The sequence below is a fragment of the Panicum virgatum genome, chromosome 8K (genome assembly GCF_016808335.1).
Source record: "Panicum virgatum strain AP13 chromosome 8K, P.virgatum_v5, whole genome shotgun sequence".
NCBI lineage: Eukaryota > Viridiplantae > Streptophyta > Magnoliopsida > Poales > Poaceae > Panicum > Panicum virgatum.
Window position 1 is genome coordinate 21284606 of NC_053143.1, and position 14751 is coordinate 21299356.

At 52.1% G+C, this 14751-nt stretch overlaps 1 protein-coding gene across 1 annotated transcript; it reads right to left on the bottom strand.

Moving 5' to 3' along the window:
• Positions 1 to 1253: 1253 nt before the first annotated feature.
• On the bottom strand, positions 1254 to 1865 carry LOC120645554 (protein NYNRIN-like). The gene has a single exon (XM_039922336.1). It carries the CDS (start codon positions 1863 to 1865, stop codon positions 1254 to 1256), a length of 612 nt encoding a protein of 203 aa, XP_039778270.1.
• Positions 1866 to 14751: the final 12886 nt, after the last annotated feature.

The following is a 14751-nucleotide window of genomic DNA, read 5'->3' on the forward strand; positions in this document are numbered from 1 at the left end:
CGGGGCGGCGCTGTGCGTGGCGAAGGCGCACCGACAAGCGGTGCTCCTCCCTCTGGAGCGATCTACGGGCCTCGACATCTAGCACAAAAGGAAGGGAAAGCCATGGGTAGTCTCACCAAGCCCTGGAAAATGGAAGGAGAGCCGGTGCAGAGAGGTCGACGGCGGAGTCCGGCGGTGACGGTGCTCGGCGTTTGTGGAGAATGCCGAAGGAGTGCACCCCCGGGTTTCTGATTTCCACGAGCAGGTTCAGCGTCGAGCTATGCAGCCAGGGAAAAAGTCAGTACGGCCGGAGGGACACCGACGGCGAGGAAATATGGTGGCGAGCAACTTCACCCGCGGTGGTGTCGGGCTCAAATCCGGCCACTGGAGAGGCTGTGGTAGAAAATGACCGGCTCGGGGAGCTTCCTTGTGTCGAGGTGAAACTATTGTAGTGGTTCGCAGAGTCTAGGTTGCGGCGGTGTGGTGTGACGGTGGCAGCACAGGGAACTCTGCACGGCGGAGCAAGGCAGGTGGCACTCTAGGGTTTGAGGTGGCGGCTTCGGGGTGAAGATGAGATGCAGGAGAGGCCGGGGATCCCATTTATAGGGTGGCTGAGGCCTAGGCGTGCGTGCCCAGGGTCCTGACGCGGCGCGGGGATCACGGCGGTGACTGGGCCGGCCGTTGCGCGAGGTAGCCGGAGGATCCGACAGGCGGGCCCGGGCAATCAGCGAGACAGTGCGGGCGAGCGCGGGACGCGGCTGCGTTCGGGAGAGTGGCTAGCGGGCGAGCGGCTCACTGGGCCAGGAGAGCGGGCGTTGGGCCGCGCGAGGCGTGCGGAAGGGAAGGGAGGAGCTAGGCTGCGGCCGGTTGGGCCAGGAGTCGCTGGGCCCGTGGGGAAGGGAAGAAAAGGAGGTGGCGGGCTGGGCTCAGGGAAAAGAAACGGGCCATGAGGAGAGGGAGAACTGGGCCGGGGTTTTGGGACTGGGCTGGGATGCTGGGTTTTGCTATGGGTTTTCCTTTTCTATTTCCTATTTCCTATTTCAAACACTACTCAAACCTAATTGAATTCAAATTCAAATTTGAATTCAACCCCAGCACTCAAACAAATAAAAGAGATGCTCCAGCATGAATGCACAAACATTTTAACCCTATGATAAATTTTAATTACTTGGGGATCAAAATTAGATTAAATGCAAGTCTAAACACAATAAACCTTAGAAATTTAATTAAAGCCAATTAAATTTATTATTAAAGCTGAAAATTAAATTAGGGTGTTACACGATGTTGACCTCCCAAGGCATCACGGCTTCCTGTCCGTAGACCAACTGATACGGCGCGCACTTGATGGACCCATGGCAAGACATCCGATACGCCCACAATGCCTCCGCTAGACGCTCGTGCCATTGTCTCGGGTACTCATCGATCTTGCGCTTGATTAGTTTGATCAGGCTTTTGTTCGATGCTTCAGCCTGCCCGTTGGCTTGTGTGTAGTACGGAGATGACTGGATCAGAGTTATGCCCATCTCCTTGGTAAACTTCTTGAATTCCTCTGCCATGAAAACCGTCCCTTGATCGGTAGTAATCATCTGAGGAATACCAAATCTGTATACAATAAGCTCCTTGACGAAGTTCACCACATCTTTAGCCGTGACATTCTTCATCAGAACGGCCTCAACCCACTTGGTGAAGTAGTCTGTGGCTGCTAAATTCCACTTATGTCCTTTACTGGTCAGAGGGTTGATCTGGCCGATCATGTCCATGCCCCATCCTCTGAACGGCCATGGCTTGACGATCGGGTGTAGTAAGTCTGCTGGAGCCATATGCACTGCCACAAACCTCTGACAGTCCTGGCATCCTCTGTAGTACTTGAAACAAACCTCCAGCATCGCAGGCCAATAAAAACCCGATCTCTTGATCAGCCACTTCATCTTGTGAGCCGACTGGTGAGTCCCGCACATGCCTTCGTGCACATCATGCATGACGTCCAAAATTTTGGTAGGGCCCAAACATTTTAACAGCACTCCATCAATAGCGCAGAAGTACATCTCATCCCCGATGAGAACATGTTTCAGGGCTCTGCGCCGTGTCTTCCTGTCTGCCCCCCGAGTCGGATCCTTCAAGTATTGGAGGAGATCGACTCTCCAGCCGGCAGTGTTCAACTGCAATATCTCAACCGAAACATCATCGGTGTGCGGTACATACTCGTAAGTGACCTGTGCCAGTTTGTTTGCATCACCATTGTGCTCCCAAGGCAGCCAAGCAGCGTGACCTACCTGAATCTTGCCATCAGATCATGGCACTTGACAAAGTATGGGTGCAAATTATCACTGACGTAGTCGTAATCTTCCGTGAGCTGACAAATGACAACTTTTGAATCACCAAAGATTTGAATCACTTCAGCCCTAGCGCCCAAAAGTAACTCCAGACCCTTGCATATAGCCTCATACTCGGTCTGATTGTTGGTGAGCTTGGACGCCAGATGGAATGTAAACTGAAAAACGACCCCTCACGGTGAAATAATGTGAATTCCAATACCACAAGCCGATTCGCAGGTTGACCCATCGAAGAACATAACCCAAGGCTTGACATCGGCAAACTGAGCCAATGGTGACTCCCTTTCTTTGATAAGATCTGCCAAAGCTTGTCCCTTGACTGCTTTGGCCAGCTGGAATCATACGTCAAACTCTGAGAGGGCGTACATCCACTTGCCAAGCCGCCCTTTGAGGATAGGTGCTGATAGCATGTGCTTGATGATGTTAGCTTTACAGACAACGCGGGTCTCCCCGTTGAGCAGGTAATGTCGCAGCTTGGTGCAGGTGAAGTACAAACACAAGCAGAGTCGCTCCATCTCGTTGTACCTTGTTTCTGCGTCGAGCAGGTGTCTGCTGAGGTAGAACTCAACCCTCTCTTTTCCTTGGAATTCCTGGATTAGCACAGAGCCGATGGATACATCATCGGCTGACAGATACACTATGAACGGTTGGTCCAGCTAAGGTGGGACCAACACAGGAGGCGATGAAAGATATCGCTTCAACTCGTCGAATGCCTTCTGCTGGTCTTGCCCCCAAGTGAAGTCGCTGGCGCTCTTGATTTTCACGAGCAGCATGAACGGCTCAATCTTGCCAGACAGATTCAATATGAATCTCCTGATGTAATTCAGTTTGCCGATCAAACTCTGCAGCTCCTTCTTATTTCCTGGCGGGGTCATCGTCATGATGGCATTCTTGCTCTTGTCACCTATCTCGATCCCACGCTCGTGCACCATGAAGCCCAGGAACTACCCTACTATAACACCAAACGCACACTTCTTAGGATTCATCTTCAACCCGTGGAGTCGTGTGTGTTCCAGCACTCGTCGCAAATCGGCTAAATGTGTTTCTAGTTGAACCGATTTTACGACGACGTCATCGATGTAGACCTCCACCAGCTGTCCGATGAGATCATGGAAGATGTAGTTCATCGCCCGCTGGTAGGTTGCTTCGGCGTTCTTGAGGCCGAAGGTCATGACGACCCAGTCGAACAGGCCTATATTACCTGGACACCTGAAGGCAGTCTTAAACACATCTTCTTCTGCCATCAGGATCTGATTGTACCCGGCATTGCCATCGAGAAAACTCATCATCTTATGACCGGCCGCTGCATCCACATGCAGATCAGCCACCGGCATTGGGTATTCGTCCTTGGGCGTGGCCTTGTTGAGATCCCTGAAGTCGATGCAGACGCGAAGCTGGCCATTCTTCTTCCTGACAGGTACGACGCTAGAAATCCATGTGCCATACCTGCATGGCCGGATGAAACCTGCTTCTGCCATCCTCTGGATCTCATCCTTGATCTCCCCTAGGATGCTAGGATTGTACTTCTTGGGAGGCTAAGCGTGGGGTCGAAAACCAGGCTTCATCGGTAATCTGTGTTCCACTATCGAACGATCCAAGCCGGGCATCTCGTGGTACCCCCATGCAAAGCAATCTACAAATTCCTTGAGAAGAGCAATGAGTTGAGATTTGGCCTCGTGTTCGAGCTTCTTACTTATGTACGTAGGACGAGGATGATCGCCCGGCCCGATGTCAACCTCTTCTAGCTCATCGGCCGGCGTGAACCCGAAGCCCAACTTGCCATCCTATTCTAGCTCGGAACTGCAAATCGTGAAAGACGCAGAATAATAAAGGGGCTGATGGCACGCATCGACCAATTCCATTTCATTTTGTCTTGAAAAATTCACATATTTTTGTTGCCGGTTGCTAGAATCGGCTCTACAACTGGAGATAGAACATAGCCCTTTAAAAAGGGGCCGATCGCTAGGATCGGCCATATTCGGGGTAGACATTTTCATGCGTCGTCGCTGGTTGCTGGAACCGGCATAACTCCATTTTTTGACTGGTTGACAAAACACTAGTCTTGCTCCTTTCTGCCCGTTAGGATCTGCCATGGTCGCGTTGCAGGAGTCATCAGCTTGCACCACCTCCACTTCATCGCCGTCCCACTGCATCAAGCACTGATGCATGGTAGACGGCATGCAGCAGTTGGTGTGGATCCAATCTCGGCTAAGCAAGGCCGAGTAGCATCCATCGGAGTCCACAACGAAGAAAGAGGTGCTGACCGTCTTGTGGCCAATGGTCAGGTCGACGTTGAGCTTTGCTGGCGTAATTGGTCTTGACCAAGTCCTCCTCTGTCCTACCGATCTTGCGGCACACCGCGTACGTCAGGAGATTCACCGCCGCGCCGGTATCCACCATCATTCGATTGACTGGTTTACCATTAATGTAGCCCTTGAGGTAGAGCGGCTTCAGGTGACGGTACTTCTTGTCGGCGGGCTTCTTGAAGATAATAGTCGCGGGCCCCAGATTGAGCTGTGCCACTGACTCTTCGTTTGACTGCGGGCTGCAAAACTCCTCCGGGAGGAAGAAAACCATATTCACATCGGCCGATGATCCTGCCCTCCGTTTGCCTGCTGATGGGGCGCCTGATGTAGTCACTGCTGGATTGGCCGATGCACTTGCATTGGCCACCAGCGCCGTCGGCTGCACCCTCCTCCAAACCATGCTGCGCGTCCTGCGAGGGGGAGGGATGGCCGCTGGCCTGGAGTTTACCTATTTAAGAAGCCGAAGGTAGTGTTCTTCGGCTTGTTCGAGGCTACGTAACCTCTGGACTCTCCGCTTCTGTGATCTGGAGAGCCCGTCTGGGCACCACCGAGGGAGGTGGCACTCGTTACGCTTCCATCCGGATTCTTCTTGTGGAGGCCGTTCAGGTGACTCGCGGCATGACTGGGACGGCGACGGGCATTCTAACCTCTGGAACACCGATGGCCGCCGATCCTTGGGCCGCCGGGTGGAGCAATCCGGGCAGTCCTCGGAGGTCGAGAGCCGCTCCATCCCATGGCTCCAGCAGTACTGGAAGAACAGGCATTCCCAATGTGCCCTTACTCCTCCGTTGTTGCCGTAGGCGTGCTCTTCTTGATGATGCCGCTCGTGGCGGAGGAGTTCCTCCTGCCGATGTTGCGTTTCACGGCGGCATTCTCCACTGCATGAGTGGCGGCGCGGGCTGCGGTGGAGCCCACATCCTCTGTCGTCCCGCCCGTGACAGTAAATGCGCCGGCCGTTGTAGTGTCGGTTATCATCGTGTTGGCGTTCAGGTCTTGCGTACAGGCCGATCAGTGCCCCTGAATTATGTCGCGATTGGCGGTTCCTGGCGATCTCTTTGGCCGACACGTGGCATTCGGGCTCGAACTTTAGGAGCCGGTCGACATCAGGATCGGCTTACTCTTTCCCCTTGGAACTGTGTGCGACTGACACCATGTTAATCGAAGGGAAAAGGCATGCATCGTTCTCACCACGCGGAGTTCTGACGATGACGCGTCCTTACTCGATCGGATTCCACATCCGCTGAAAGGATGCAGGGGAATCCCGAGGTGAAGGCAGATGCGGCGTAGGTGCGACATCCACCATGTTGGCGCTCGGGAATGGCGTCTTGTTAACCCTCATCTGGTTCCGCATGTAAACCAGACGCCCTTGCTCGATGGCGTTTTGTATTTGCTGGCGCAAGGCTTTGCTGTCGACTGTCTAATGGGAGTCAACCGTGTTGTGCCACTTGCAGTACTTGCGCCCTTTGAGCTGGTCGGCTGAGGGAATTTGGTGCCCGGCCGTGAGCTCGAATTGCTTCTCCTTGAGGAGCAGGTCGAAGATCTGCTCCGTCTTGGTGACGTAGAAGTCGTAGCCGATCACTGCCTTGGGGCATTTGACCCAATGGCAAGGCAAAGGCTGGGATGCCTTTGCCAACTGGATGAACGACACATCGGCCTCATCGGCTAATTCCTCCTCGGCAGCCTGGAAGTAGGCAACCGGCTTCCGCTGCTTCTCTGCATACATATCAGGATGTAAGCATTCGTACGCGGATACCTTCGATAAGAGATAGCCGATGGAGTCGAAATCCGTCGGCCTGTAGATGCCCTTGGTGACCCGGGAGAGGCCACCGTAAGCAAGCTCCGCCAAATTTCTCTCCGACAGATGGAGAGAGTAGCATATGTTCCGCGCTTCGTGGAAGTGCTGGATGTATTGGTTCATGGTCTCCCCCGTGCGTTTCGAGAGCCATGAGATCTGACAGTGTAGCCTCGTCGGAGCCGGAGAAGAACTAGCCATGGAACTGTTCATCCAGCTGTGTCCATGTAGTGTACCAACCGAACGCTGGTCCGGTGAGTGACAGAGCAAAAAGCTAAATCTTCATATATGTTCGGCTGCAGCTGCGACGCCAAGTTGAGCTGTATATCGGCTGATGTGCTCCACTGTGCTAGTGCTATCATGGCCACTGAACTTTGAGAACTCTGGCACCTTGAACTTGGGTGGCGGCGGCAGCTGGTCGTAGACGTCTGGATACGGCTTGGAGTAGGTGATGGTACCCCTCTTCGGGGCGATCCCGAACTGATTCCTCAGGATCTCAGTCAGCTGATCCTGGAGGTTTCCTGTCCCTTCACCGAGGGACTGACTGGCTTGGTTGTGAGAAACTGACCCTATTGCGTACTGGCTTTGCCACGCCACTAACTCCTGATCGGCAGGTTTATCCTTAATGATGGCTGTGTGGTTGCTGGTGCCGACCTCTTTGGCCGACGGTTGCCAACGGTAGGGTTGCTCGTTCGCCCGTAGGGGCCTGTAGCGGAGCTGGCAGATGTACCCTTTCTGGGATGACTGTTGGCGGCTCCTTGTAGCAAGTTGGCCTGTCCTGCGGGTCCTGCAGTGCGTAGAGGATGAACTCGGCTTTTGTTCCCTCAGGGGCATTGATCTGAGGGACTTGGAGTGGACGTGTGTAGAACTTCCTTTCTTCGCCATGGGAGTTGATCACTGGGTCGATGTCTTGGTCATGTTCACCGGTCAACACGGACTTGACCACGTGCGCTACGACGTTGTCCTTGGAGTTGTTGATGACTTCGGTCTGCCGGATGATGGCGTGGTGGATCATGTAGTTGATCTCTTGCCGAAGTGCCTGGCTTCGCTCCTCCGAAGGTACAGACAGGTCGATTCCGCTGAGAGCCAACTCGGGATCACCGATGTACCTGATTCTTCCATTGCGGGTCCACGTGTACTGCTTGAGGACTTCTTTCCCCAGGTCTGCCATGACCTGGTCGTACTTGTGCTTGTGCTTGTGTTCTGCCGTGAGGTCATCCAGCGTTGGTGGGCCGGACTTCCCCTCGGGAAGGAAGCTGTTGTCGTCCTACTCGCCTTCCTTGGATGTGGACGCCTTCTGAGGCATGCTGACGGAGTCGGTGGTGTTGTTGTTGATGTGGTCCCACCGGGCATGCCAAAATTTGTTGCCCTCGCGGGAGACCGACAGGCAGAAGGTCCGGCGGTCGGCAACACGCGAGTGAGCTAGGAGATTGGGCTGCTGCTACCCTCGTCTCTCCTAGCACGGCTTGTTGGGTTGGCTCCTGGTGTTGAGGGCGTACCACCTGGCTTGACTTGTAACCAGGAAGGGGTGAGTGATGAGGCTTCTGTCTCCTGCTTTCCCTACGTCATACAAGATAAAGCGTCAAATTCCTGCCGGTCGCCCGGATCGGCAAACTATGAGCCCATCTGCTCTGTATCGGCACGATCAGCTGATCCAGAGACATTCAGGGGCATATCGGCACATTTGCCGATTGTAGATGCGATCGATAAACAGCATGTGAAACGCATCTATAATGGATAAAACCTGCTCCAGAACATGATATAAATAAATCTATCTATCCAGATCGGCTCTTGCTATGCATGACAAAGAATGATCTAAGCGTACATGAGCATAGCCAGGATCTCCAAAGAAACCCATCCACACAGACAGATCCAATCTAAGACATATCGGGCAGGGTGATCGGCACACGTTAACCCATCGGCAAGTCGCATGCACATGTTGCAGCGCATGTCGTGGGTTGTAACAAATGGTTGGGCAACGCGTTCCGATCTGAAACCAAGGATGAAAAGGATCTTACAAATCTAGATAAAGAGAGTGAAAACCACAGTAAAAGACACTCGCTTCGCAAACATCGAGTAGATCCAAACCACGACCGTTACAGATCTCACCGCTACATAGGAACGTCCTGTCCATGAGTCAGGCCAGATGAGCATGATAGAGAATATCTAACACACCATAGGAATCATCCAACACGTTTATCGGGGCCTGATATAGCAGATATTGAACAAATCCTTATTAATTGAGGATGAACGATAACAGATCGGATCTGCTAAATGAAACAAAGCAAGGCATCATCCCTGTATGAATCGGCTCTATGACACGCTGTGTGGGTGAGAAGCTAGCCGATTCCATGCACAAAGATGACATGGCAAATGCAACAATTAGGCAGCAAAAGTGCACAATCGATCTACTAAAGCTATGCTGCAAACACCGGGATAAGTAGTAGATCTCGCCATAAAAAATGCTTCAGCACGAGATCTACCAAAGGTACGAGGCATTGAGCCGTGATGCCCTAAGGAAGATCCTTAGAGCCGCATGGCGCTTACCTCGATATTAACACTATTGCGATTAGGGCTAGCGATGCGCCGAAAGAGAGAGTTGGAGACAACTGCTGCTGTGGGAATGTTTGCCATCAATCTTTATTCATTGGGTATGATTACATATTTATAGCTTGTAGTCTTGACGGACAAGCTAACAAACCCTAATTTAAACTCATAGAAAAACTAATCTATCTCTAAAAAGATACAGATAAAACAGGAGCCCATCGGCTCCTAGCATGGACCGCAATCGCCTCTTCCCTGGACGACCCAAACCGGCCCACGAACAATCTCGGCCCATATCAATCTCGATCAAATTCTGGTGGTAACAAAAGTATAGAGTACAATATAAACTTTACAATTAACTTAAGTACATGAAACCCGAGCTGCTAACTTCTTTCTTTCTCCCTGCCTTTATTTTGTTTTGAGCTGCGTGTAAACTTGTGTGTCACACTACCTCTTTATACCATTTATCTTACCCCTCTTTATGCGATAGAATATCCAATCAAGATTAGTTCATTAACTTGCCTATACACTTTAACCGCCGCCTTCCATGCAGAAATATAAATGACACCCCGGAATACTCCCGGGTAAAATGCTACAGCGGTATTTCATGTGCTTGCGGATTTATTCGTGGTTTATGAATTACTACACCACTACACTTGGCGCTCGCGGGCGTCACCGTCTAGGAGCACCCAACCTAGCGGTGGCTCCGGTGAGCGCCAACAAGAATTTTTGGCGCCATTGCCGGGGAAGGCATAAGTTAAATGAAATAGGCAAAGTTATGAACCAAATTGAAATTGGTATTCGGTTGCTAAATAGACTAACTTGGCTTTGTTTTCTCTTTAATGTGAAAACAGGGTAGTGTATAACTAGTTTCGATCTGCCACAAAAATTCACTCCAAACCCAGAGTCACTCTTGAGAAGAGTTCGACCCCGTGTCGTACCTCCTCAGATTTCACTCTCGGCAGCCGAACTAGTCATCCCCGCATCATCTGCTTCACAAGCCATGGCCTAGAAGACACTCTATGATTACTCTGCTCCTTCTGCTACCTAGGTCCCTATTGGGCCCGATGTTAACACGGGAGCGGAAAATTTCGAGATCAAGATAGGTCTTATTAATATGGTCCAGGCCAGCCCTTTCTATGGCAATTCTTGGAGCTCTGCAGCACTTTTGTTATAAAGGGAGTTTCTCAGGACGCAATCCGGCTCCGACTGTTGCCGTTCTCTCTCTTGGGGAGAGTGAAGCAGTGGTTTTATGCTAACAAGAGTTCTGTGGACACTTGGAATAATTGTGCCAACATGTTCCTCACGAAGTTCTTCCCGACGGGCAAAACCAATGCTCTTCGCGGAAGAATTTTAAGTTTCCAGTAGGCATCTAATGAGTCCATTCCCGAAGCTTGGGAGAGGCTTCCGTAATATATCCTTGCGTGTCCGCACCACGGGATGGACAACTGGCTCATTCTTCAGAACTTCTACAATGGGCTGACTCAGACAGCCCGTGACCATGTGGATGCTGTTGCGGGTGGAGCTTTCTTCTCGTTGACCATTAAATGAGCCACTGCTTTGATCGAGAAGATGGTGTCCAACCAAGGTTGGAGCGATGAACAACTCCAACCACGCCAGCGGGATATGCACTCCATCAAGGAGACGGACATGCTCACTGTGAAAATTGATCTCCTCCTCAAGAAATTTGAGGATTATTCCCAAGACAAGGCTCAGATGCAGACACTTCAAGCCTTGGATGCTCATATGATGTGCAAGGTCTGTGGGTACAGTGGGCACTCAAGCAATGATTGCTCGGAAACCCAAGAAGAAGTGATATATTTAAACAACAACAACAACGGGTTTCATCCACAAGGAGGTTAGGGGTGGAACGAACCACACCCATACTACCAAGGAGGTAATGGAAATTTAAATTCATTTAATCCTAACCAACCTACCTTGTGGGATCTTGTCTATGGCCAAGCAAAGATCAATGAGTCAATTCAGAAGAAATTGGCCGCCAACCACAAATCCTTGGAAATGATCCATGCCAAGGCAGCTCCTCTCAACTGGCTCGAGAGTTTGAATCCCAACTCCATCTACTCCTGGGGCGACCTCAAGAAGGCCTTCATCGACAACTTCCAGAGCTCCATGCACAGGGTAGCCATCCATCATGACCTCTCATTGTGGAAGCAAGAGAAAAATGAGTCCCTAAGGTCGTACGTGAGGCATTTCTTAGACACCCATCGCCAACATCTTCGATGAAGACGTCATCGACTGCTTCCACAATGGCATCACAACACAAGGCCTCTATCAAGATTTTGGACGTAACCGACCGACGACCGTCGTCCAGCTTCGTGATATGATGTAGTGATGGGCCGACGAAGGGGAGCAAGAACACGATCACTTCCCCCGGTGCAATAACAACAACAACGGAAGGGGCAACAGAGATCGCAGTAATGACAGAAGCCAGCGGGACCCCAACCGCAAATGCAAGCCAGATGACATCGTCGGAGCTGTCGACCATAACCTGCGAGGCAAGAAACAAGGCAATCAACAGGACCAGTTCGAGAAGATCCTACACAAGAGGTACCCCATGCACATGAAGAGCAACCACTCCTTGTTCGACTGTATCACCCTACGCAAGCCCCTTAATGCTCCCACCCTTGAGGGTTCCAGGAAGAAGTGGGACAAGGAAGATGACAAAGAAGACAAGAAAGGGCCACAAGGTTTCCAACAACCCTCAAACATGGTCAACGTCATTTTTTGCGGTGATTCAAGCTTCTCCAAGCGCGCACAAAAAATACTTCTGCGGGAGATCCTTTCAGTCGAGCCAGCTACACAGAGGCCCCTAAGGTTTAGCGAGGTCCTGATCTCATTCTCCAGGGATAATCAGTGGACCAGCTTCTCCGAGCCGGGAAAGTTACTACTCATCCTAGATCCTGTTGTAGCTGGCTCTAAGCTTACTCGAGTACTTATTGATGGCAGAAGCGGGATCAACCTGCTTTTCACAAGCACTCTCTGGAAGATGGGACTAGATTTCTACAGCATGCTTACTCCAAGCAAGGCTCCTTTTTTTGGCATCATCCCTAGCAACTGTTCCACTCCAATTGGATTGGTAACACTCCCTGTTACTTTCGGCACGGAGGAAAACTATCGCACGGAGCATATCAAGTTCGAAGTAGCTGAATTCAAATCATCATATCACGCCATCCTAGGGCGACTGGTTCTGGCCAAATTCATGGCCGCACCCCACTACGTCTACCTGCTACTCAAGATGCCAGGCAAGCATGGGGTGCTTACTCTTCGGGGAGATCTCCTCAAATCTTACGAGTGCGACAAGGACACAATCGAGTACACCTTGAACATCAGTGTCTCGAGCACCGCTAGCAAAATACTCGCTGCAGCAAAGGAGCTCTCCCTGTCCAAGGAACCACCACCAGCAAAGAAGGCAAGCCAGTCCTCGGTTGCGCCACCGAGCGATGTTGGCGTGAAGACTATCTAGCTACAAGATGGCCACTCATCCAAGACTGCCATGATTGGAACCGAGCTCAACGACAAATAGAAACTCGCACTCATCAACTTCCTTAGGGCTAACCGGGATGTATTCGTATGGAAACCAGCGGACATGCCAGGGGTGCCCAATTAGTAGATCAAGCATTCCCTAAAAGTCGATCCCAAAGCCACTCCCAAGAAGCAGCGGTTGCGGCGGTTTTCACCAAACAAGCGTGAAGCAATCAAGAAGGAGTTAGTAAAACTACTTGCGGCTGGTTTTATCAAAGAAGTTTACCACCCGGAATGGTTAGCTAACCTTATACTTGTTCTGAAAAAGAACAATAATGAATGGAGAATGTGCGTTGATTACACTGATCTCAACAAACATTGCCTAAAGGATCCTTTCGGGCTCCCCCGTATTGGTCAAGTAATCGACTCAACTGCTGGCTGCATCCTACTCTCTTTCCTCCACTGTTACTCGGGCTATCATCAGATCGCCCTAAAGGAGGAAGATTAGATCAAGACAGTGTTCATCACCCCTTTCGGGGCATACGCCTAGAAGACAATGTCCTTTGGACTGAAGAACGCTGGAGCAACATGTAACACCCTAATTTAAATTTCAGTATTTAATAATAAATTTAATTGGCTTTATTTAATTTTCTAGGATTTAATTTGCTTAGCCTTGCATTTATAATTTATTTTTGCTTCATAAAGTGATTAAAATTTATTTTAGGGCTAACTTGTGTGTGCATTCATGCTGGTGCATTGTTTTATTTGTTTGAGTGCTAGGGTTTGAATTCAAATTTGAATATGAATTCACCTAGATTTGAGTTTGGTTTGAAATAGAAAAAGAAAAGGAAAGAAACCCAAACCCAACCCTCAGCCTCGGCCTAGCCCAGCTTCCCTTTTTCTTTTTCCCCACGGCCCAGCAGCCCAGCCCGCTCACTTTTCTCCTTTTCCCAGCCGCATCGACCCAGCAGGCGCCGCTCGGCCCAGCTCACCAGCTCCTCCTCACCCGCGCGCGTCACCGCGCCTCCGACTGCTCAGCCTCGGCCCAGTTCCTCTCGCCTGCCCCGCCTCAGCCAGCAGCCCCGCGCGCGCTCTTCCTTTCCCTGACTGGGCGGGCCCACGCGTCAGCCATCCCCCCCTACGACCCGCTCGCTCTGCCGCTGACCGCCGGTCCCACTGTCAGCCCCGTCTCCCCGCCTCCACGCAAAGCAGCAACGGCTCCGCAATCCCTGCCGGGGATCTCCTGCCCGACCCGCACGCCGAGATCCCGGCCTCCCTCCTTTAAACGCTCGACCTCCCCTCTGCGCACCCACCTATCCCCTCCGCAGCCCCAACGCCGAGGTCCAGAGACCCCCGCCACAGCTCCGCCACGCCGAGGCCCCTGCGCTGCCGGTGAGCACTTCCGCCGCCCCGTTTTCTCGCCGCCGTCGGCCCTCGGGCCCCTTCTGACCCTCCCACCGGTTTCACAGGAGCACCGCATGTCGATCCGAGGGGTCCAGGCTCCCGGGATCCCTCTGCATCGCCTTCTCCCCGAGCGCTGCCGCAACGCCGCCGCCGGACTTCGCCGTCGACACCTCTGTGCCGTTTTCCCTGTCGAGATCCGAGCCCGGTGAGCACCGCCCAGGCCTCCTACTCCTTTTACGCTAGTTAGCCTCGGCCGTGGCGCTTTCTTTTTGCTCAGACCCCTCACGCCGGCGGGCGCCGCCGCGTAGTGCCACCCCCTTGCCGTGGCGAGCCCCGTCCGAGCCCCGATCCGCCTCCCTATGGCCTCTAGTGCATTACGCACGCCACGGTGATACTCCACAGCCAAACCGAACCTCGAGCGGACCCCTGGAGCGCCAGATCAGCCAACGCCGGCGAGCTCCAAGCCGCGCGCCACCGCGGAGACTCCATCCCGGCGAGTTCCACCGCCGCCTGCGCTCGTGAGCTTCGTGAGCCGTCCGATCAGGAGTGTACGCGCGAGATTAGATCGAGTCTCCTTTAGATCTGAGCCACTTGATCAAGATCCAACAGCCCATGTGCGTAGATACTGGTTCGCTGTGGTCATTTTGCTAAAGAGTCCCCGAACTCTTTTGAAACTAACCCGCGGTCCTAGGCAGTTCAGAAGTATTTCCAGTTAGGTCCTGTTTTTATCACTTTAGCCCCCAAACTTTCCAGATTTAGCACCCGCCGTCCAGTTAGGGTCTTTTGCACGCTAGCCCTTAGATCTAATGTTTATTTACGTTTAGGCCCTCGGTTTTTGCAGAAAAACCCCAAAAACTTAGTTTTTCTCGCAGTTAAGCCCCTGAACCTTGTTTTAGGCCTAGTTTTCGTG

What these genes read in the sequence shown, in the direction of transcription:
- LOC120645554 (XM_039922336.1), bottom strand. Translation starts at nt 1,865, where the DNA reads ATGCTGGAGGTTTGTTTCAAGTACTACAGAGGATGCCAGGACTGTCAG.